We start from the raw sequence: 24,831 nt of genomic DNA on the forward strand, positions 1-24,831 counted from the left end.
TCATTCACTCTGTACACTTATCCACGCATATGCTCTATCTACTCATACGCTTTATCCACTCATCCAGTCTGTACACTTATCCACTCATACGTTCTAACACTCCTCTGCGTTATCCACTCATCCTCTCTATTCACTCATCTGCCCTATCCATTCATCCGCCATATCCATTCATTCTCTCATCCGTTCTATCCACTTGTCCGTTCTATCCTCTCATCCATTGTATTCGCTCATCCGCTCTATCCATCCATCTGCCCTATCCACTCATTCTCTCATCCGTTCAATCCTCTCTTCCACTCTGTCCACTCCTCTCGTCTATCCACTCCTCTGGCCTATCCACTTCTCTGGTCTATCCACTCCTCCAGTCTATCCACTCCTCTGGTCTAACCACTCCTCTGGTCTAACCACTCCTGCATTCTGTACACTCCTCTGGTCTGTACACTCCTCCGCTCTGTACACTCCTCCGCTCTGTACACTCCTCCGCTTTGTACATTCGCTAGATCTACACACTCTTCACACTTCCATATTCATGCGTTGTCCATATTGATGTGCTCTACATACTCATCAGGGTCACATACCCGTCATTTCTACACACTTATCCCGTATGTGCTCATCCGTTCTGGACATTCATCTGTTTTACGCACTTCTGCGTTCTACTCGCTTCCCTGTATTACGCGCTCATCTGCTCTACATGCTTGTCCATTCTACACATCCAGCCGCTCTACACACTCATCCACTCAACATGTTCATCCATTCCATACACTCATCCGGTCTACATATTCATTTGATTCCCAGATTCATTCAAACTATATAGTTATCTGTTCTAAGTAATACATCTATGCCATTCACTTTGTTCACTCCGCATGCATTCTATCCATTTCGGCAGTTTAAATCTCTTTCCTGTTCCCGTATGATTTACTCTTATTAACCGTTTCACTGCTTTGATCTACTTTATTCATTTAGTTCTGTTTGCCCTTCTAGATTACATTGGGGGTCGTTAGCTGTCAGTTTCTTGCATCAGGTGGTTTGATGGATTGCTGTCATTGAGTTGCTGTTGGTCTGTTTGGGTTAGTTTGGTATAGATTGGTTTTAGGGGAAGAGCCAGGTTTTCAGCAGTTTGCGGAAATCCATTAAATCCTCGGTCTGGCGGATGTGGGGTGGGAGTGAGTTCCATAGCGTGGGGGCAAAGGCTGAGAATGATGATCCGCCCAACTTAATTGAGTTTGTCTTTGGAATGACTAGGAGGCCGGCTGAGCTTGATCTTAAGGTGCGGGGGGGGGTTGTAGGGTTTTAGCTTGTCTTGAAGATATTGAGGTCCGGTTTTATGCAGCGCTCGATGGGAGATGCACAAGGTTTTGAAGGTCACCCTGTGGGCTACTGGAAGCCAGTGCAGCGTCTTAAGGGTTGGGAAGATGTGGTCTCTTGGCCCAAGTGCAAGAAGCAATTTGGCTGCCGCGTTTTGTGCCCTTTGGAGTTTATTCAGTTGGTACGCGTGGACTCCAAGGTATAGGAGGTTTGCGTAGTCTAGTCTTCATATAACGATTGATTGGACCGCGGAGAGTCTGTTGGGAAAGGAGAGATATGGAAAGATGCGTCTAAGGGTTTTAAGGTGGTAGTGGCAGGACTTTTAGACGTTGTTGACTTGGCGCGAGAGTGTTAGGTCAGAGTCAAGGGTGCATCCAAGATTTGTCACTGAGTTGGAGGGGGTAGGAGACTTGCCCATGGTGGAAGGCCAGGGTAGTGGTTGTGGGAGAAGCCTCAGGTTGCCACATACCGTGATTTCAGTTTTGGAGGGGTTTAACAGGAGTTGGCTTTGGGTCATCCAGAGTTCTATGTCAAGGAGGCAGGAGGCCAGGTCAGGTCTGCAGTTGGGTTTTGAGTTCAGGAGTTTTAAAATTAGTTGGGTGTCGTCAGCGTAGTTGTAGCACAGGATGTTGTGCGAACGAATTATTGGTGGGAGGGTGATTAAGTAGAGATTGAACAGGAGGGCAGAAAGGCACGCTCCTTGTTGGACTCCTGTGTCGACTGATCGGGCTTGGGAGGTATAGTTGGAGAGTATCGTTATTTGGTACCGATCTTTGAGGAATGAAGCTATCCATTTAAGAGCGGTTCCAAAAATTCCTAGGGAGTGGAGGCGGTCTAGGAGGATTGAGTGATTGATTTTGTCGAAGGCGGCGGATAGGTCAAGAAGGATTAGTGCCGCGCATCCCGAGATTGTTGGCTTCGACAAAGGCATTTAGTTGGGAGTAGGCAGTTCGGTGAATGAGTTTGGCAAGGAATCTGGTGTTTGAGATGGGCTTGAGAGGGTCGAGCGAAGGTTTTTTAATTAGAGGTTTGACATAAGGCGTTTTGAGTGCATCGGGAAAGATACCATAGGAAAGGGAGGTATTATGATGGATCTTGCGTGTTCACCTGCGCAGGTGGAAGTGAACATTTCTTTGAGGGTTGTGGCTGGGCAAGGGTCCAGTGGTGAGCCAGATGGTTTGCGGGCAGATAGGAGTTTGTGAAATTGCTCTGGTGATATCGGACTAAAGGATTCAAACTTTGGTTGTGTAATGGTTGCATCTGGTGGGGTGGCCGGTATGGGGGGGGGAATTGGTTGGAGGATGTAAGAGAGCTAGGTTGGTGGCTAGAGTATTTGTTCTTTCGAGAGCTGTGGTGAAGAAGTGGAGGGAGAGTGAGTCGCACAGTGATTGTGAGGGAGTCGGGACGGTCGTTTTGCAAGCCGGATGGGTGAATTCGGAGATGATTTTGTGGAGTTCTTTGCTTGGGTTTTTGCAGTTTTGGATTCGGGAGTTGTAGTGGGCTTTTTTTGCTTTCCAGATTTCGGCCTTGTACTGATAAATGTGTCGGGTCAATGTGGCCCTATTCACCAGGGTTTTGTCTTTCTGCCATTTGCGTTCTAGGTATTTATATAGTTGTTTAGTGATCTTCAACTCAGGAGTGAACCATCTGGGGAAGAGGCTGCGGCGGGTTGATGGTTTGCAAGGGGGTGTGAGCCGCGTCAGAGATGCATTGAGCCATGAGTCAAAGGCGTCGGGGGTTAGTTGTTTGTTCAGTAGGCAGGTAGGTGGTGGAGACTGGAGGTGTGCGCCGGCTAGGTCCGGGACGATTATTAGTTTTTTCCAGCATTTGCATAGATTCAGAGGTTTAGATTCGAGTATGGGAGGGCGGTCGGGTGAGTGAATGGTGAACGAGAGAATGAAGTGATCGGACTAGAGGATAGGGGTGGGGTTTTTAAATGAATTAGGGTGTTGGAGCTAAAGATGGCATCAAGGGTGTGTCCTTTGTAGTGGGTCGGGCCGTTTGTGTGGGGTTGGAGGTTAATTGCGTCCAGACCGTCGACCAGAGAGTGTGTCATAGGGTTGGTGGGGATGTCGAGCCATATGTTGAAGTCTCCAAGAAGGGTGAGATTGGGGTGGTTTAGTTGAAGGGTGGCAATAGAGTCGCAGAGGTGGTTTGCGAAATGTCTATCGTAGCCAGGGGGTCTGTAGATTATTAGGAAGCTGTGTGAGAGCGACGGGGAGAGATTCGCAGGATGGAATGGAAGGTTGGCTGTCAATGATTGAGGCGTGGAAGAGAGACTTGAAGACGAATGCTATTCCTCCTCCTCCTGAAGGACGGTTCAGTGTGATGAGGGAGTATTCGGGGGGGAAGGCTTCACTGGCGATTGGGGCGAAGTCGTCCGAGAACCAAGTTTCGGTGATGAAAACCAGATCTGGTTTGTTCGAGGTGAGGAGGTCAAAGATGCAGTATCTGTTTTTTGCTACGGAACGGGCATTAAATATGATGCAGTTCACATCGGGAGGCGAGGTTGGTCTCGGAGCAGGAGCTGAAGGTGGTGGTGACTGAGGGAGAGGAAGCTGGGGAGGGAGAGGGGTAGGGTGGGAGACGACCTATGGGAATAGTGGGCGAGCAGCAGAGTTGGCGGGTTTCGGGCAGGAATGGCTGGCTGTGTGAGTTGGGAAGCTGGGGGTTGGCTCGGGGGATTTGAAGGTAGGGTGTGGGTGGTTAGGACTTTCGGTTGTTGTTGAAGAGAAGTCGAGGGAGAGGGGTTTCAGGCAGGGTGAAGCTACGGGGGAAGGAGGTGATTGGGGTACAGAGATTGCGGATCGAGACAGGGGAGGCGAGGAGTGCTGAGAGATTGAGGGGGACCAGGTACGGTTCCTCTTTAGTTTCTTTATTGTGATTGGAGTGTGGGAGAGAGTAGGGGATTCAGAGGGGGGAGGGATGCGGCTTCAGTTCTTGCTAAGGCTCGGCGTGCAGTTTTTAGGGAGGGGAAATGGTGTGTTCGGGGAGCGGAGGCGGTGGGTGTTTGTGGGCAAGGCAGGGGGGCCCTTGCCGGGCGTGGTGTGCTCGCTATGATAGTGAGGGGAGCGGGCATGGGTAATGTGGGCTGATCGGTGGTGATGTTCAGGGGGGAGACTTCTTAGGGTGGTTGGCTTGCCATCGTGCCCCTCTGGCTTGGTGTTTCGAGAGGCGAATGGTAGGGAGTGCAAAGGAGGGTGGGACGATTTGGGAAGGGGGAGATGGGAGGGGAGGCATAACGGGGAGTGGGGGCAGATTATGGTGGTCATTTCTGACGGACTCTGGAGGAGTGGATGCACTCATGCCTAGTACGAGCTGTTAGGTGTAGTCTCAAGTGCAACTTTACAGTTTATTGGACTTTATACGCTCCGCTGTTTCACTGGCTGTGAGAAGTCTTGTACTCAAGGTTCCAAGAAGTTGGGTGATATTATTCACTTATTCTAGGTTTTAGTGTACAATTTGTGTCCTAACATGCAGATATTAGGCCGTTTGAGATATAGCTAGATCCTAGGAAATGTTAACTGGGGGGCCTATTTAGTTGTAGCTACAGCACAGTTAGCACAATTACGCTAGATCCTAGGATATACTAACTGGGCGGCCTATTTAGTTGTAGCTACAGCACAGTTACGCTGTTGGATAGGCTTTCTTTTAGTAAGCTGTAATACAGGTATGCTTATTATTATTTTAGGTGGAGTTTGCGAGGCTGTTGGGCAACTTCTAAATTCAGTTTCTAAATGCACATTTTTAGAATTACAGAGAGGCTGTTGAGTACACTTCTAAATTTGCACGGAGGCAATTGGACATACTTCTAACATTCACTAAGAGGCTATTGGGTTCATTTCTAAGTTCAAGTTTTCACAGAGAGGCTATTGGGCACACTTCTAGATTCACAGAGCGGCTACTGGGCGCAATTCTATATTGAGCAAGGCTGTTGGGCACACTCCTGGGAACACAGAGAGGCTATTGGGCACACTTCTGAATTCAGCTTCTTAAATGCACATTTCTAGAGTCACAGAGAGGCTATTGGGCGCACTTGTAAAGTTCAGCTTTTAAATGCACTTCTAAGTTTAACTTTCACTGAGATGCTAAGGGTACAATTCTAAAATCAACTTCTAAGTTCAACTTTCACCGGTATGCTATTATGTGTTCATCTAGATTCAGCTTTCACAGAGGCTGTTGGGCGCACTTCAAAGTTCAGTTTCCACGTGGATGCTAATGGGTACACTTCTGAGTTCACAGAGAGGCAATTGGGTACACTTACTTTTCACAGAGAGGCTATTGGGCGCACTTCTAAATTCAAATTCAAAATGTGCTTCTAAATTCAACTTTTCACAGGGAGGCTATTGGGCGCACTTCTAAATTCAACTTTTCACATAGAGGCTGTTGGGCACACTTCTAGATTCAGTTTTTCAGAGAGAGGCTATTGGGCACACTACTAGATTCAACTTTTCACAGAGAGGCTATTGGGCACACTTCTAGATTCAGCTTTCCACAGAGAGGCTATTGGGCACACCACTAGATTCAACTTTTCACAGAGAGGCTATTGGGCACACTACTAGATTCAACTTTTCACAGAGAGGCTATTGGGCACACAATAAAATCACAGTGGGGCAATTGGGCATACTTCTAATTCAACTTTCACAGAGGCTAATGGGCATACTTCTAAATTCAGCATTCACTGGGAGGCTATTGGGTACGCTTCTAAGTTCGGTTTTGCACAGAGAGGCTATTGGGCACACTTCTAAATTCAACTTTCACAGAGAGGCTATTGGGCACACTTCTAAATGCAACTTTCACAGAGAGGCTATTGGGCACATTTCAAGTTCAGCTTTCACAGAGAGACTATTGGGCACAGGCACACTTCTGAATGCAACTTTCACATAGAGGCTATTGGGCACACTTCTAGATTCAACTTTTCACAGAGAGGCTATTGGGCACACAATAAAATCACAGTGGGGCCATTGGGCATACTTCTAATTCAACTTTCACAGAGGCTAATGGGCACACTTCTAAATTCAGCATTCACAGGGAGGCTATTGGGTACGCTTCTAAATTCGGTTTTGCACAGAGAGGCTATTGGGCACACTTCTAAATGCAACTTTCACAGAGAGGCTATTGGGCACATTTCAAGTTCAGCTTTCACAGAGAGGCTATTGGGCATAGGCACACTTCTGAATGCAACTTTCACATAGAGGCTATTGGGCACACTTCTAAGTTCGGTTTTGCACAGAGAGGCTATTGGGTACACTTCTAAATTCAACTTTCACAGAGAGGCTAATGGGCACATTTCTAGATTCAACTTTCGCAGAGAGACTATTGGGCACACTTCTAAATTCAGCTTTTCACAGAGCGGCTAGTGGGCACACTTCTAAATTCGGTTTTACACAGAGGTGCTATTGGGCACACTTCTAAATGCAACTTTCACAGAGAGGCTATTGGGCACACTTCTAAATGCAAGTTTCACAGAGAGGCTATTGGGCACACTTCTAAATGCAAGTTTCACAGAGAGGCTATTGGGCACACTTCAAGTTCAGCTTTCACAGAGTGGCTATTGGGCACACTTCTAAATGCAACTTTCCACAGAGAGGCTATTGGGCACACTTCTAAATGCAAGTTTCACAGAGAGGCTATTGGGCACACTTCAAGTTCAGCTTTCACAGAGTGGCTATTGGGCACACTTCTAAATGCAACTTTCACAGAGAGGCTATTGGGCACACTTCTGAATGCAACTTTCACAGAGAGTCTATTGGGCACACTTCTAAATGCAACTTTCACAGAGAGGCTAATGGGCACATTTCTAGATTCAACTTTTGCAGAGAGGCTATTGGGCACACTTCTAAATTCAACTTTCACAGAGAGGCTAATGGGCACATTTCTAGATTCAACTTTCGCAGAGAGGCTATTGGGCACACTTCTAAATTTTTGTTTGTTAAGGACAGAAACGTGTACAAGTCGGGTTGTTTGGAAATACACTAATAAGGAATAGGCTGAAAGTAGCGAGGCATGGGAATCAGAGTGTGATGGGTACACACATTTGTGATCCTCAAGAAATTATTGCAACATTACTCACTTATGGTGCCTCTATTTGTGTGGTTTTAACATATTGTATGTGTTTTATGTATCATGATCATTTTTATGATTGTTTTTATGAAATGTATTGATGTTTAAATAATACATTTTTGTGCTAATGAATTCTACTAGGTTTGGGAAGAATGTGATGTGACACTTGATATAAAATATAGGACTTTCTTCTTGTATATACAAATTAAACTTGTCAACTCCCCATGCACATGCTAAAACCAGTTCCAAAACCGAATATCTACTTTTAGCATCCCTTAGTGTGCAAGACGCAAAAAGTCACCATTCGCATTCCTGACACGTTTGGTTGCATCAAAACACATGCTACTCCATTTTTGCTAGCCCCACTCTACATCTGCAATTCGTCCCTATAGGCCGTCAGAACTGGTGCTTCCACTAAACTCTGTTTGAAGCATCTGAATTCTCTTTGACAAACATCATTCCAATTGAACTTGACATTTTGCTTAGTCAAACTCCAGATGATCTTCATCTTGTCTGCTATATTCTTATAGAACTTCCTGTAGTACTCAATAAACCCCAGAAAGTATGCAACCTCTCTCTTATTCCCTGTAGCCTTCATTTTCGCTACTGCCTTTATAGCGTCATGCTTTGTTCTCACACCTCGTACCGACAACTCATGCCCCAATGAAATCCACAGTCTGCTTTTCCAAAATGACACTTTTCCAATTAAATGGACAAACATAATATTCTCAAAACTCCCTTCAAGCGGCCATCATGCTCACCTTGCTTCTTTCCCAGACCAATATATCGTCTTGGTAACCACTTTACTCCTTTCATTGCACCTATCAATTTGTCCATCGCCTTCTGCAACACGCTTGATGCTGAAATCAACCCAAACGCCATTCTTCTGCATCTGTATAGAGCGAATGGTGGTCAAATCAGTTTAGCTATCACGCAATCGAATCTGGTGATTTGTCGAATTAAGCTCAGTCATGGAAAACATTTTTGTCCTGAACATCTTCGTTATTAATTCGTTCATTTTAGACAGTGCAAACCTGTCCTGTATTTGATCATTCGCTGATCCCTCAGGTGCTCTTCCCTGCAATGCTCAAATTCACACTTTATTGCCAAATCCTGCAGTGCAGGAATAAACTCCTCAATCATCACATTCCGTTTTTCCTTTCTTGTGGCAAAGTGATATCTAGCAAGAATCTTATTCTCCTGGGCAACAAAGTGTTTATCAAGCTTCAAAAGACTGAATTCAAAAGCGACCAAGGTCTCCTCTTTCCTCATTGTTGGACTCTGGGAGCCTTTTATATATTGTCTGACCCTCATGTCCCAAACAGTGGTATAACATAGAATCCTTTCTGTCTGCAGCAAGGTTCGCCCCATACAGTTCATGAATATGCTGCAGGAAATCTTCCTTCCAGTCCACCCATTTAATGGGTGGCTCTCCAGGTACTTGCAGAAATAAAGGGGGCCCAGGTATACCCCTAAATAATATTGGTGAATGTCCGTAGTCAGTATTGAGGCATACATATCTCTCAGTGGCCTCTGTTTGCTCTTGTGCTCACAAGGCATGTTTCACTGCCCTCTAATTCTTTAATGGGGAACAGCTCCTCTCTCTTAGGCCGAACACTCGTTCCTGTGAGGAGGCATCTAGACGCTGCTCCCGCGGGGACAGGAGCATCCTGTCGCCTAGCAACGATTACTCTGCACGAATGGTGCACAAGGAACGTGCACGCCAAGGATTTGTGCTCAAAGTCCTCGGAGCCACGAGTTCGGCGACCTCACTACTGCCTCAATTGAATACTCACCAAACTGTGCCTGCAGCAGAACAGTGCTGAAAAATAAAGCGGTACGTTCCTTCCGTGGTGGCTCTATCACGCCATCACTCCAACCGCAGCAAACCTCCTCCCGGTGCAATCCACGATCTCGAATATTACTGCTGCCACTGTGTAAGATCGACTCCATTGGAACCTTCCTTCCTTCTGATTCCGCTGGGCAGCATTGATATATGCTGCATTAACAATCAACTTGAATATATACAATGTATACATCTAACCTATTCCTATTTCCTTCATACTGTCAATCCTATAGTGGCTTATGCTGCATGGACTAACTCCGTTGGTGACGGTGCGCGGTACAAATACCTTTAACATTCAACATGAGCCGCATGTATGCTTTCCTTGCAAGTTTAATGGAAGCCAAGCTTGTTGTGCTTGTTCTTTGTTTAGTCGAGCATCTCTTTTTAGAGAGCTTGAACTTACTTTATTCTTAATAAATGTTGTTCTGAAAAACGTTATGCGTGGTCTCTCCTTTATGTATGCAATCAGATGGTTGTCAGAATGTAGGGTATTGCAGTGTTTAAGTACATTTGAAAGTAAAGTATGTCTTGTTATTGTACTATTTATATTGTGTTACGCGCTCTGTTGAAGAGCGCCGTATAAATGTGTTTACACGAAAATGTGTTTACACGATAACTTGAGTGTAAGAGACCCTGAAACTATTGGGCTGTTTAAAAGAAATTAATTTAAATATGCTTATTTCGTTGTAGATATTGTACGTAGTGATATATCCCTCGACAAGCAAAAAGGCTGCAACATTGCTCAACATCCTGATACCATGTTGGAACTGCAAAGAGAGAAGGCGGCTCAGATTCATTTGATGCTCCTAAAAGAGCAGTTCTCAAACACTTACAGCAACCTGACATTAACAGGTAAGGTTGGATGATGGCTATAAGTAACAAAGAAGTGGTGAGTAACAACTGAATTCTATACATTGACTCCGAACCATGGGGAAAACGCTAACCGTTATAAAATGAAATGCGTTGTAAACACGTCCTTGATTTTTGTTTCAGAGTACATGTGGTGTCTCAGTTAGATGCATTGGAAAAAAGCAAATAAATGTGCCCAATATACGATGTTATTCGTGCAGTGAGGAAAATAAACTGTCATTAGAATGTCCCGTCCCTCCACGAAGAACCTAATATAATGCACAAACCTGCAAAAATATGTTGGGGAAAAAACATAGTGATATTCTGTGTTATAGTGCAAATATGACATTAATGTGATGCGCGATAACTGCCCATACATGTTACATTGTTATCAGAATGGCCTGTTTTGATCGAATGTATGAGTTATTGTGAACGCGTTTCTAAATTTAGTATGCTTTCAACAGATTTTCTCCTGCATGTGCACTTTGTATGAACCCAGTAAACATAAAAGAGATAATTGTAGCTAGAGTCTGTCCGAGCTGTATTTTTCTCATGGTGGCGTTGTTTTAATAAAGAGGTGTAGACAGTGCAATGGTCTGAAAGCGCTATGATATTCACATATTTCATAGTAATGAAAGTTTAGCCACTCGTTGTTTAACATGCTAGATATAACATTTTAGTGTAAGATGGAACAACGAAGCTTGAGCGATTGGAACCTTTTGAAGGATTGCCTCTGGTTTTCTTAAGAGAAACATGCCTTTGAAAAATGAACGACCAAGGGCCTGATTTACGAACATGTTTTTGAATGGGAAAGTTTAATTGAAAACATTTGTGTAAATCGGGCCCCAAGTCTTACTTGAAATATTTATTTACGTTGTAAATGTAAACTCTAAATTTGTCGCCCTCAATATCATTTTATATCTATCAGCATATAGCAGCTATGTTGTACTATTGTTCTAAGTTGAATGCTTGCCACATAACATCGCTTAGTGAAAGCCAGGTTCTCCAAACTTACTAAAAGTTCCTTTCACCCTGAAACGCACTCACTCACCAGTAGTTTCACTGGTCATACTTGTTGAAATCATAAACTTCATCAATCCATTTTAAAATTTAAGATGTCTTTTTTTCTTAGAACGTTAAAGCATGCAGCATTGCTTTATCTATGCCCTGTGATAATTTATGGACAAATTATCATGGAGCTTATATTCACAATAACTTGCAGCAAACTCAGCAGCACAAACTCAGTAACCGAAGTGATGCATAACCACAGCTCTCACACTTAAAACAAGCAAATCATGATAGGGTCACAAATGACCCTGTCATGATTGGTGCAACCCACTGCACACGTTTCAAAATGCATTCTTGTTCGCACGTTCCCAAACACAGGGAGGTTGGGACATAACTGCAGGGGTCCTCCAACACAGTGAGGTGGTGGATACTGCTGTGGCTGGCAGAATGGCAGGTGCTGCTACAGCATCAGATCAGCCCCAGTGGTCCCTGGGGACTGATAGGGCACAGAGCTTGCCGCTGCCTTTGGAACACCTGCCTTCACCTCAAAACTGAATAACTTTAGAAAGGACTGCTCTCTCAGCAGGGTCCAACGAAATCTTCTCAAGTAGTGATCTGAAGGTGCTGCAATCTGATTCCCAGAAGTGGTGTGGGACCCCTTCTTTTAAAGGTGAAAGCCTGTAGGAGATTAGACGAAAGCTAGCCTGCTTTAGGGGTCCAATGCCTGCTCTTGAAATTAGTGTACATCTGACTTCTGACATCACACCCAAATAACTTTGTGCTTCAGGAAGTGGAGGGGACAGGAAAGAGAAAGCAAAGCAGAGAAAAACAAAATGGCAGAATTCTCCCCAAAATGTACAGATATCTCTCTGGCTATACACACTCCGCCCCCTTTCATTCTCAATAGAAACAAAGGCCTTTAGAAATGAAGCTAACTGTTGTGAGGCCTGGCTCTTTATGAATGGGTGTACCCTTTGATTCTTTTTACCAGGCCAGTGCCCTGTGGAGTGGCTGCCCCTAGGGGAAGGCTGTAGCCTGTCCTTGCAAAGGAAGAAAACAAGGGAATCCCACCATGCTACATTCCTGCCAGTGGGACAGGGTCTGGCCTGTCTGGAGGAAATACATAACGCTTCTACAGTTCAACTGGGCCCACATGGCTGACACATGTGCAATATCAATTTAATGTGGCTGCAATGATCATTGGTAGGGCCATGCACCACGCCTTAACCCAGGCATAGCTTTATTCTTACAGCTTATTCTGCCACCATCATGTTTACTTCTGGTCATTATAGTTTTGGTACAAAGGTACATAACTTAAATGCAGCACTTGCGCTGCAGAGACTTGGCTGTCACTGTAGCTATCAAATGGGCAGCTGTGACCTCTAAACCTGCTCGGTGCTACTGGTAGAGCAGGCACTGTAAATTAGGATACTGTTGCAGTAGGTCACAGATAACACTATGCTTTTGGCATGGATCCTATGAAAGGGGAATCAGAACAGCAGATTGCCCTCTCAGAAATGGAATGACCAGCATCATTTTATTATTTAAGAAAAGTAAAAAAGCCAGGGCTTTCACACCGTTCCCAGATGGCAATTCATCACATAGGGCCTCATTACGAGTCAGTCGGTCCGGAAATAACGGTGGCGGTAAACCCGCCGCCACTGTTTCCGGACCAGCCGATCTCGAGTTCTGCAGGCGGGAGGTGTCATTCCCGCCAGGTCTGACCTGGCGGGTTCAACACCACCCGCCTGCAGGCAGCCGTATAAACACCAGCACCATTACAAGATGATGCCGGTGTTTCCACTTCCCCATTCGCATGGGGATTTACCGAATTCCGCCACCGGGAATCCCGGAGGCGGAATGGTAATACGAGTCCGGCGGTAACCTGCTGGTTTTTCCGGCTCGGTTACCGCCGGACTTGTAATGAGGCCCATAGTCTCTGCAGATCTACTGTATGCTGCTTTAGCGAATCCACTAAAAAAATGGGTAAGAGAAGAAGTGGTACAGTTTGTGCGTGTGTATTGTGAATGCTTATTTCAAGAATCCTATTTTACTTTGAAGAATCTGAAATGGTTATGAATGGCAGCACATTCCCCTGATAGTAGATTGCGACCTGTGACGGGTTGGAAGAAGGAATCCGACACATTAAGGACACTCTGACTTGTTTTCAATGAAATTAAATGAATAATACCTATCTTTCCCTACTGCTAGAGCAAGTTCCCTGCCTATCTAAAGGAACTAAAGGTGCGTGTCGGTCATCAAGAGGTCCCAAAGTAAAATGTCTTCAGTCCAAATCTAACTCAACCAGACCCTAACACTAATATAACCAACTCAAACAAGCCCAAGAAGAGAATGTATCGTCTTTTTATCTTCTGGTGTTTTAAAAGTCTTTCACTCCATATGTTTTCTAATACAATCTCTTGGACAGTCTCTGGATATACCTTTATAAACTCTTGGAGCTCTTCCACAATGCTCCTAAGTCTATTGTCTCTTTATTTATATACTTGTGATAATTATCAAGTCAAATAACTTTATTCGGCCATCAGGCCATCAAAGTACATCCTAGTGACAACAAACTAATTACTTAGAGTCAAAAATACATCATATCATATCATATCATATCATATCAAATAATAGGACATTGGTTTTGACCCCCAAATCCTTTTGATTTCATATCACAGTTCAAGATTCCACAGGCCTGAGGACACAATGTTTCTCATTTGCCCTTCTCCCCAGTGGTATAAGATTCCCGCCAGATAAGGAAAAGTTGGATGGAATATTTTCAAATGGACCAGCAGCTCTAGAATAAAAATATGGACTAATTACAATCCTGCTTTTTGCCATCTGGCCATGACTCCTTCCTCTACCCAAAACACATCTGGCCACTCTTTGGTCCCAAAATTCCACTTTGACAGAGTCACAGGGGTTTTCACCCTCATTCCACACTCTAAGGCAGCTTGCTACGGCTTCCCTGGTCACAAATACACAACCCTTTGCTGTGGGGAGCCAGTGCAGGCATTTATTTAAGAGGGCATCCCTTGGCTCAAGCTGGCCAGAAGGCAGTTTTGATACTCCATGAAGAAAAACTGTGTCCCTCCTTGGCCCTCCCTTGTCTTGGCAGATGGACGAGTTTTCCCAGGGGGTAATTCTGTATGATCTGTTTTCCATTGTGCTGGGGCCTTGGATTCTCACTATACTTTTATTCCAGAGAATATCATCCCATACAGTGGACATGGTCTTATGGATAGGAGCTTTAATGGCTTGCATAGATGTATTCAGTTGGGCAAATTGATGATTAGATTCGCAGTGGGTAGTAGCCTGGGGTTAGCTCGCAATGTCAAGTTTACAGCAATCAGCCTTCTCTTCCATGGTCAGGTAACCATGTATGCCTGGCTTTCTGGGGCAATTCGGGGGTGAGTTGTAGAGCCCTTTTGCATCCAGTGGGTCAATGTGGGTCCCCTCCATGGGTCCCGTGAATTTCTATCAAGACCCGTATCCGTTTTTTTTATATCTGCAAGTTCGAGGAGCATTTGCAAATGCATCCCTGGACAGTGTGGACCTCCTTAACAAGTGGTTTAGAATTAGATTCAGTGCCTTGGTCGATTGACTTGGGGGCCCTAAGCGGGGTTAAACAGAGAAAAGAGCTGTTCCCCAAGGAGGTGGTTATCATATTCTCACTCCAGGTGCTACTGGCAAGGCTAAGAGCAGGCTTATCTTCTAGCACGACATCAGTCTCTGATTCCGTGCAGGCCTTCTGGCCCAGGGGGTCCACTTTCTCTGCAAAGATAAGCATGGGATAAATCTTGGTGTGGCCAAACACAGACAAATGTTAGGGGACCAAACAATTGTTCTGGAGAATAGACACGAGTGGCAAACCCCTGCCACTGTATCAAGTGGGGGTGACAACTTGCAAAGGAGGCTGATCTTTCATCACTAGTTCTGGTCGCAGCTCTGCCCTGAGGCTGGCCAGTTCTGATAAGGGGTGGGGGTAAAAATGTGGAATGCTAGCAGTGGAAACCAAAGGGAAACAGAGAGGTTGTGGTGCGTGGGAGTATCGGCCAGGGTTAGTGGTAGAGAGCCATTTCCACTTCCAATAGCTTTATCTTTGTCCTTGACCAGGCAAGCAGGAGTTCCTAAGGTGATCAGCAAGCTTTCATTTATAGCGGATTCATGTTAGTTTTTAACTGTGAGTTTTACTTCAGGACAAACACCATTCAGACCACTCAGACTGCTAGTTTTTTCAGCTAATGGTGTGCTCCTATGGAGTTTGTTGCCCCCTCCCAAGGCATCTTGGTTAAACCCCAGGAACTGATGAATTTCTTTTATCAGAGAGTATGCCTCCCCGTGATTTTAATGGGGCTGTAAGCGTTTCCTACGGAAATAGTTTCAGTTTCAATGTCACTCTCCTCATATCGCAGTGGGTGCTTACCCAGTTTTCGCCTTACTGCCGGGATTTTACGCTTGTACTTGGGCTCTGCACAGGCTTGCATGGTTGGCAGGGAGATGGGATGTGAACAGTGGGGGCGTGGGGGGAATGGGGTGGATTGGGCTCCATCTCCTCCATGAAAAATGTCAATGTTGCCCACATGCCGGAATCCAAGATGGTCAGTGCCCTACTTCAAACCCCAACCCAGTTCTTCCCAGCACTCGTGGTGCACTTCCAGTGAAATCCCTTGATTGCTGTCCAATACTTGGTTGTAGCCTCTTCTCTGTTCACCCTGCTCTAGCGGAACACCCGCAGCGGGCCGCACAACACCTTGCGCCCTTTACCCCATGGGCTTCAGCCCTGCTGGGCTTTGTTGCCGGTAATGAAGAGGAGGCAGTGTGACCTAGCGCTCTGACGCTGAAGGCAATGGAGTTCCTCCTGGGACTAGAAACAGCGACCGCAGCTGGAGCGCAACACCCTGTGCCCTTTACTCTTCGGGCTGTAGCCCTGGCGGGCCTTGTTGCTGGTAATGAAGAGGTGGGGGCGTGGCCTACCGCTCCTGCGCTGCAGACAATGGAGTCCCTTCTGGGACAAGAACCAGCGGCCCATGTGGAAGTGCAACACCCCGCACCCTTTACCCCACAGGATTCAGTCCTGTCAGACCTTGTTGCCGGTAATGAAGGGGATGGGGGCGTGGCCTAGCACTCCAGCGCTTTAGGCAATGGAGTCCCTCCTGGGACAAGAAACAGCTGCCCCAGTGGGAGCGCGACACCCCGCGCCCTTTACCCCGTGGGCTTGAGATAATTATCCATGAGATACTTTCCCACAGTCTTGTCTATACTTGTAGAACTTTCACAGTCTTGTAACCCTGTCTTTCCTAGGTTGGGTTGAAGTTGATCCAATTTGATAATTCCCCTTTCCTGGGTTCTCTCTCTATAACTGTCTCTTCCTTCATCTTGTTCAGTTGCTTGTCTTATCTCACATCCCTCCTTACATGGTTTTATGGCAGGCTTTCTCCACCTTTCACTTTCAGACTCATAGGGCGATTTTCCTTCCTCACATGGTATTTTCTTTCAGTCGTTAACTATTTCCTATAAAGGGTTGCTCTGTATTCTCTGCATCTGTTTGCCACTCTTCCAGTTAAACAGTGTGTTTCTGAATATCTCGTCCTTATGACTGGGACGAGTTTCTCTCTTCATATAATCTTGCCGTGGCGGCCTCCCACTTTTGCCGTTCTCCCTAGTACCTCCATATATGCAGGGGAACGTTGCAGGGCCCAGCACTCGCTCAGACAGTCCTCTTCAATATCTGGTTTCTCATGCTTCGTATTCATCGGCTTCCTGTTCTCAGCTTCCCTTCTGGTTGCTGCCGTATATGGGCACTGGTGATAGGTAGCTGCTCACGCTTCCCGCTGTGATGGTCTCATGTGCTTCGCTGGACGTCCTGGCCACCTCGATCTGGTCGTGGCCACGCCACCACCTGGTACAGTATTCGCGGGCTCTGTGAATCGTCTCTGCTCCACCTCTCCCAGACACTCTCTCGCTCTCATTACCCCACTCATCTCAGTTAAATGTATGTTTCTCCTTAAAGAGAAATCTTCTTTTCCTTTTCAAAACTGGTTTATTTCAGCATTGCCTGCAGCCAAATATACAGTGATCACATTATTCTTCACAGGTAGTCCCATATATGCTGCTTTTGTGTGTGGCCTAGGGAGTTCATCACAGGAACGGTAAGCCTTGTCCCCTAGGGGGGAGTATCTCCCAGTGAGGCCACACTTGTCCATGCCCCTCGGGACAGTCTTGAAGAGCGGGCTCACTTCCCTAGCTTCAAAGGGGCAGACTTCCCCTTGGGGAGAAAAGACGAATATGCTAGATTCGTCACAGACCTCTGTATACACTTGTTTGAAATATGACGAAACAGGAAATGCGCTAAAGGTCGAAAAACCAAAGTAATCCGTCACTTTGATAACGTTTTTATCATGTTCCATGAATATTCAATTCCCAAGTGCAAAAGAAATATGCAGTTCAAAAAGTAAAAGCTCTTAAGTGCATGGTTCGCTTGAAAAAGTCAGTGTGCAACATTTGTCTCATGTCTAGCAATTCATTTTATTCCTTTTAAAGATATGAGTACTGACAGTAAGCTGATCTTGGAATAATGGAAATCCCTTCCAGGAGAATGTTTCAGAAACCTTTCTGCTTGACCTCTCAGAGTGAAAAATATAACCTAGATTCTTGAATTTTTTGTACAGCTATTGAGTCCTAAAGAAGCTGGATAACCAATATCGACAATGCGCGACTTTAAAGGGACACATTAAAAACGTATATATCAAATATCTAGTAAGACACATTAAAACGCATTGTTAACAATTTTCTAAAAGAAAAACATACAATTCAATTCAATATGCACCATTATTTTCATAAAAAGAGTAAACAAAAATATTTGGTTAGAATAAACCACGCACAATCAATCCCAAATACAAAGCTCATGTGCAACTGTAGTACACAACCCCTGAGTAAATGGTGTTTGTGTTCCCATTGAGAAGGGACACATTAAATGTGCCTCTTCTGCTCTCTTTACATATTTTATCTGGGGAAGTGGTGATACATCTTTGTAAACCCTTAACGTTTATCACTCCTCTTCCCCCGCTCTAGTGAAAAGAGCAACACGGACTATCTGAACAGGGCAGATATGTCATGTAGATGCGGCGTCTGCAGCGCTAACCTTAATATTGGGCCTGGAGAACGGATAAACCTATGCTCGTTTCCTTGAGCTATGTTTCTCCTTTTTTTGATCTTGTGGCATGTAATAACTATACAATTCTGTTTCAGAGAAAGTGGTTTTCAACATTATTTGCTGTGCATGTATTTTAAAATATGAACTGCTGCTAGTTATCACAAAGATTGTTATAGGCAGAGCAAGGCTGACTTTCAGTAGTTTCACGTGACATTCATGGATGTGGGTTCAGGTTGCAAGTACCACAGAACCTTCGCTCAGTAAGCTCATTATCACATAGTTGATCACCCGATTGAGCGGAACCCATAAACATTTTTATTTCTAGTATTTCAGACTGAGTTGAAAGGTGCCATATATCTATGAGACAGTGACATTTGCTCAAAATAATATTCATGATCAATATATGTATCTGCTTTAACTTTTGTTTGTGTATGTTTAAACAACTAGGTCACATTTGTCATTTTCTGCATATGGTGTTGCTGGTTAAGTCACAGGTAATCGGTGTAGTTCAGTTAGTAGAGCATTGCCTCTCAACCTGTGGGTTTCTGAATTTAAGCTCCATCTGCGGCCAAGAGGGGTGGGCTGGCCAACTGGTAACTCTAAAATTTCACGGTAGGCCTCTGCACCCTGGGGCTCTTTTTTGTGGTATTTCCAAATTTCCCATTGGGAAAAGGTTGGGCTTCCTGAAAACTATGTGTAATATGGGGCCTCTTTGAAAATCATTTCCAGGGCCTCTTTTGCTTCCCAGTCCACCCCTTGTGGCCAACACCTGAGGCTCAAGTACTAATACTGTGCATTCTATTCCAAAGCAGTGAATATCAATTAAGCGTTTTATGCATGTTTTAACTCATTTAAAGAATTGTGTGTTTCTGCAATGAATTTCCAATTTGTCAGGCAGTCTCGCAAGGTACTACTGCACAGCATAGAACATTCCCCAGAGGGAAAGGGACTATGGGCTTCATTCCGAGTCGGCTGGTCTGGTATTAAAGTTCCGGTGTTCATGTATACCGGCACTTGACCGGACCCGCCCACTACAGGTTTCCCAGTGGGGCACCTCAAACTAAAAGCTGGAGGTAAGGCAGGCGCCCTACCAGCAAAAAACTCTGTCATTACCGACACCGGTATTGCTGGTGCCGATAATGATGGCAAATCCCCCCAGGGAGTCCTATGGGACTCCATGAATTGGGATTTACACCGGTACTCGTAATCCAGCGGTAATGCCGCTGGACCCAGTGCTGGAATGGTAATAGTCTTTGCCAGTATCCTGGCGGGTTTACTGCCAGGATACCGGAAAGGTCATAATGAGGCCCTATGTCTGGCTCGGTTGTTAGAGCTTTGGACTCTGACCTTCAATGTTGGGTGTTCAAACCGAGCCATGCTTGGACTCCTGAAAATGTATTCTGCCATGGATTGTCGCAAAAATAATAATATGCGTGATGCTGTGCTCCCAGAGAAAAGTTACTTTCGAAGGGATTGTGTCCTCTGACGTATTCCTTATCTATGATATTTGTATCTCCAGCTTGCTGGCCTCCGAAATTTGTTTTCCCAGTAGAGGGCGCTGTGCGTCGATGTCTGTCGAGTAGGTGCTCCTCGACGGCCACCGTATCGACGCCGACATCATCATGCCTATAAATGGCCACGCGCAGCGTCCGTTGCTCAGTTCCGTTTTTCCGCGCTTCGTGTGCCTCGGAATACCGTTGCTCAGTTCATCAGTCGATATATATTCATATTTCCTCGAGAAATCCGACTCGTACTCAATGGCTTCCTCCTCCGACCTGACGACTCCTCGGTGCGGTTTCAAAAAATGCTGAGACTGTGGGAAGAAAATGTCGTTGACGGATCCTCACAGGATCTGTTTGTGGTGTCTGGGAATCGAACACCAGTGTTCGGAGTGTGAGGAATGCCTATCCATGACGGCGAAAGCCTTGAAGGAGCGTAAGGGGAAGCTCGAGAGAGGTAAGTCAATTTTAACTTCCTCAAAAGTTTCCGCGGTAGAGTCGAGACATTCGTCTCCTCACCGTCAAAAGCATTCTCGGTCTAGGTCTCGAAGTGGCTCCCACCACTCGTCGAGGTCTAGACACTCGAAAAAAAAGACGAAGAAGATCCCCTTTATCGTCGTCTTCTAGTTCCCCTGAAAAAGTAAATTGCCCCACAAAACACAGCTCTCAAGCTGAGTGGGAGGAATTCAGAAAAAAGATGCTAAGCGTCTTCGATAAAGCGGCCTCGTCCCCCTCAAAGTCAGCTGAGGGTGATACCCCGGGTGAAAGCCCAAAAAATCTAAACGCCGCGAGTCGAAGCACCCGGCGAAAGAGTCGAACCGAAAGCGCCATGAGCCATCGGGAAGTAAAGCATCTTCGACGCCATCGTCGAAAGCCCCTTCGAAGCATAGATCGGCGCCATCGACGCCATTATCGAAGGGTTCTTCGACGCATCCGTCGATCGAGTCGACGCCGACATCGACGCCGATAAAAGAAGGACCCACGGCTACTCCACAGCAAACGGTTACACCGAGAGCCTCCGACACGACGGCGAGATCGTCGTCGACATCCTCGAGCAGGATTCCAATCCTCTCAAGTTCTTCGAGTCCTCTTCCAGTTTTCTCGACGCCTTTGTCGGCGCCTTCGAGGATTTTTACATCGGCGTCGACGACATCGACCTTTTCGAGGCCTCTGATGATGGCTCCCTCTGCCTTACAGATGGGTTTTATACCATTTCACAGACCAGAGCATCCCCCCTTAACTTCAATTTTTGAAGAAAGGGAAGATTCTGACCAAGAAAGGCCTTTTGGGCTGCAGAGGACCACATTACCTGAACCAGAGACTTTTGCCTCTGAGGAAAGAAGGTTGAAAGACCTTCAGGATGCATTACAGGAAGCAAGTGGCCTAGACACTTCCCCAGAAGTGGAATTTGTCAAACCAGACCCAGGGGAACATGCTGATACCCCTTATAGAACCCTAATGTCAAGAAGTATGGAGTTCATGGGTTGGTTTGCGCCTTCACCTGTTTTTCAACAGGATGACCTCATAGATATTCTGGATAAAGGTCCACAGGAGGATCCTGTGGTTCCCTTTCATTCTGCTTTACAAAGAAAGATTTTAACTAACTGGGAAACTCCTGAAGTTGTCCCTGCGGTTAACAAGAAGTTGTCAGCGACATATAGGGTATCCGCTGCTGACCCTGAATACCTATCTAAGCACCCTACTCCAGAGAGTCTTGTGGTCCAGGCTGCAACTTCATCAGGCAGTACTTCTGCTTACCCCACTGCTCCTCAGGATAGGGATGATAAAAAATATGATGCCATGGCTAAGAAAGTCTTCTCAGCCTGTAGCATGGCTTTAAAATCTATTAATGCAACTTGTACGCTCGCTAGGTTCAGCCACACTCTTTGGGAGTGTGCTTCATCGGCGGCTGACTGCATACCGGAAGGAGAAGAAAGGGACGCATTTTTAAATATCATCAGAGATGGTAAAGATGCAATGTGTGAGTCCCTTCAAACTGGCATTGATTCTGCTGACAGTATCAGCAGGGCCATGGCGGCAAGTACCACAATCCGCAGGCATGCGTGGTTGAGAAAGTCCGGCTTTGCTTCTGACGTACAGGCCAGACTTTTAAATATGCCCTTTGACGGTTCTTCCCTATTTGGTAAAAAGGCGGATGACAGTTTGGAAAAACTACAAACAGCTAAAGCAGCAGCTAAGTCACTAGGAGCTGCAATCCGACAAACTAATTTTCGTCCCTCAGGATCCTCTTGGAGAGGAAGGTCCTTTCGCTATTATTCCTCATATGGAAGAGGAAGAGGATGGCGACTCAAAGAGGCCAAGGAAAATTTACCCGTGGTGGACGGGGGAAAGGAAAGAAAGCTGCATCAGCAGGAGCAGGAGCCGCTTTACCTTCGGCAACTGCATCAGCCGCTCCCAAACCACTCTGAGGTCTCCCATCACAAGACACCTGTAGGGGGCAGGTTAACTCACCATCTGACCGAATGGCAGGCTGTTACGTCAGATGCTTGGGCATTGGAGACAGTTGCCCAAGGTTACTGCCTGCCTTTTCTACGCATCCCTCAGAGACATCCACTGGGGAACAGCTCTCTGAAAGTGCCGGATCCGCTCCTCTTGCAGGAAGTTGTAGACCTGCTAGAGAAAGGTGCCATAGAACCAGTACCTGTAGCGGACAGGAACAAGGGCTGGTACTCCCCCTACTTTCTCATACCAAAGAAAGACGGAGGACTGAGACCCATCCTGGACTTACGAGAATTGAACAAGTTTCTCAGGAAGGACAAGTTCAAGATGGTAACTCTCTCTCAATCCTTCAGGCCCTCCAGCTTCAGGACTGGTTGGTATCTCTGGATCTTCAGGATGCTTATTTCCATGTGCCTATCTATCCCAAGCATAGGAAGTACCTCAGGTTCGTAATTGGCAACTTTCATTTTCAATTTCGAGTTCTGCCATTTGCGCTGACCTCCGCCCCGAGGGTCTTCACCAAGCTAATGCCGGCTGTGGCTGCAAGTCTAAGGAGGGAAGGGATTCACGTCTACCCCTACCTGGACGATTGGTTGATCAGAGCAGTTTCTTCGGAACAAGCTCGGATCCAACTAGATTATGTCTGCCACTCCCTTCACAGGCTGGGCTTCTCCCTCAATTTAAAGAAGTCACAGATGATACCATCACAGAGACTCCAGTTCATTGGAGCAGTCCTGGACACGTCCCTGGGAAAAGCCTCGCCACCAGAGGTGAGGGCTCAAGATATTCTGCAGATGGTCACCAGGTTTCAATATGCCCAACGTCTCCCAGCCTATGACTTTTTGAGGTTGCTAGGCCTCATGGCATCCTGCATATTCCTTGTGCCAGAGGCTCGCCTGAGAATGAGATCCCTTCAGTGGGCACTGAGGACTCAGTGGTCACAATTCTTAGGGAGAATGACAGATCTCCTCCGGATTCCGGACAAGGTAGCCCACGACCTTCAATGGTGGGCCTCTCCAGAAAACATCTTGAAAGGAGAACTGTTTTGGCAACCATGGCCGGAGATAACAGTAGTCACAGACGCCTCACTCACGGGGTGGGGAGCCCATGCCAACGACTTGACCATCAGCGATCGTTGTCTCCATCGGAGTCCAGACTACACATCAACCTCTTGGAGCTGAGAGCCATCAGACTGGCACTGAAGGCTTTTCTGCCGTCTGTACGGGGGAGAAACATCCTGATAATGACGGACAATACAGTGGCCATGCACTACCTCAACAAAAGAGGAGGCGTAGGGTCACTGCCATTGTGCAGAGAGGCGATGCAGCTCTGGTTTTGGGCAATTCAGGAAGGAATCTCTGTATCGGCAATTCACCTAGCCGGAGAGAAGAACTTGATAGCGGATGCTCTGAGCAGGCAGAACACAGTCTCCCACGAATGGGGGATAGCTCAGGAAGTCCTTCAAGAGATCTTCACCCTTTGGGGAACCCCTCAAGTGGATCTGTTCGCCACCAGTATCAACAGGAAGTGCGACAGATTTTGCTCAAGGGAATTTCCCCCGAGAGGAGCTCTAGGAGACGCGTTCGTAGTGGACTGGGAGTTCCCACTTCTGTACGCGTTTCCTCCGGTCCCCGTCATTCCTCAAATGATCAGGAGGTTGAGAAGGTTTCGGAAGACCATGATCCTAATTGCCCCGGATTGGGCAAGAAGAACGTGGTACTCGGACCTTCTGTACATGTCCATCTGTCCTCCAATTCGTCTACCGTACAGAGAGGATCTTCTCTCGCAGAAGGGAGGTCAGGTTCTCCATCCAGTCATCAAGACCCTCAACATTCACGCTTGGTATCTGAAAGGTTGAGGTACAAGGATAGGGACCTTCCAGATGACGTCATGGAGGTGTTGCTTTCGGCCAGAAGATCGGCAACTAAGACTCTATACCGCTGCCGTTGGAATAAATTTTGCAGCTGGTGCAGAGAAAAGAATATCAAACCTTTTTCATGTGGTACACCTGCGGTGTTATCCTTCTTACTTTATTTGGCAAATTCGGGCCTTCAAATTGTCATTATTAAGGGCTATCTCGCAGCGCTATCGATCTTTAAGCGCACTGCAGAGGAGCCATCGTATTTCAAAATTCCATTGGTAATACAATACCTGAAAGGTCTAACTAATGTTTACCCTCCAAGACCATTCCAAGTTCCCTTATGGGACTTAAATCTAGTTTTAAACTTCCTAAAGGGTGCTCCTTTTGAACCACTCCACTCTTGTTCATTGAAGTTTCTCACCCTCAAAACTGTTTTATTGGTAGCATTAACATCTGCTAGAAGGGTTAGCGAGATACAAGCCCTGTCTTGTAAACCTCCTCATACAACTTTTCACAAGGACAAAGTAGTGCTACAGGTGAAGCCTAACTTCCTCCCAAAGGTAGTTTCGGAATTTCACATTACTCAGAAGATTACTCTACCTTCATTCTATCCTCCTCCCCATCCGGGGAAAGAGGAAGATAGACTACACAAGCTGGACCCTAAGCGAGCCTTGAGTTTTTATATCAGTAGACTTGCTAAAATTAGACAAGCAGACCAACTCTTTGTAGGTTACGCAGGACTTAAGTTTGGATTACCAATAACCAAACAAACCATCTCCAGATG

General features: G+C 46.0%; 1 protein-coding gene across 1 annotated transcript in view; it reads left to right on the top strand.

Moving 5' to 3' along the window:
* Positions 1 to 24,831, top strand: part of HPSE2 (heparanase 2 (inactive)) — a 2,768,318-nt gene that overhangs the window by 226,249 nt on the left and 2,517,238 nt on the right. The window contains exon 3 of the mRNA XM_069611539.1: positions 9,902 to 10,063. Within this exon, the coding sequence (XP_069467640.1) occupies positions 9,902 to 10,063 (162 nt within the window). The remainder of the gene's footprint in view (positions 1 to 9,901; positions 10,064 to 24,831) is intronic.

This window comes from Ambystoma mexicanum, chromosome 8 (assembly GCF_040938575.1).
Source record: "Ambystoma mexicanum isolate Mex_15411 chromosome 8, UKY_AmexF1_1, whole genome shotgun sequence".
NCBI lineage: Eukaryota > Metazoa > Chordata > Amphibia > Caudata > Ambystomatidae > Ambystoma > Ambystoma mexicanum.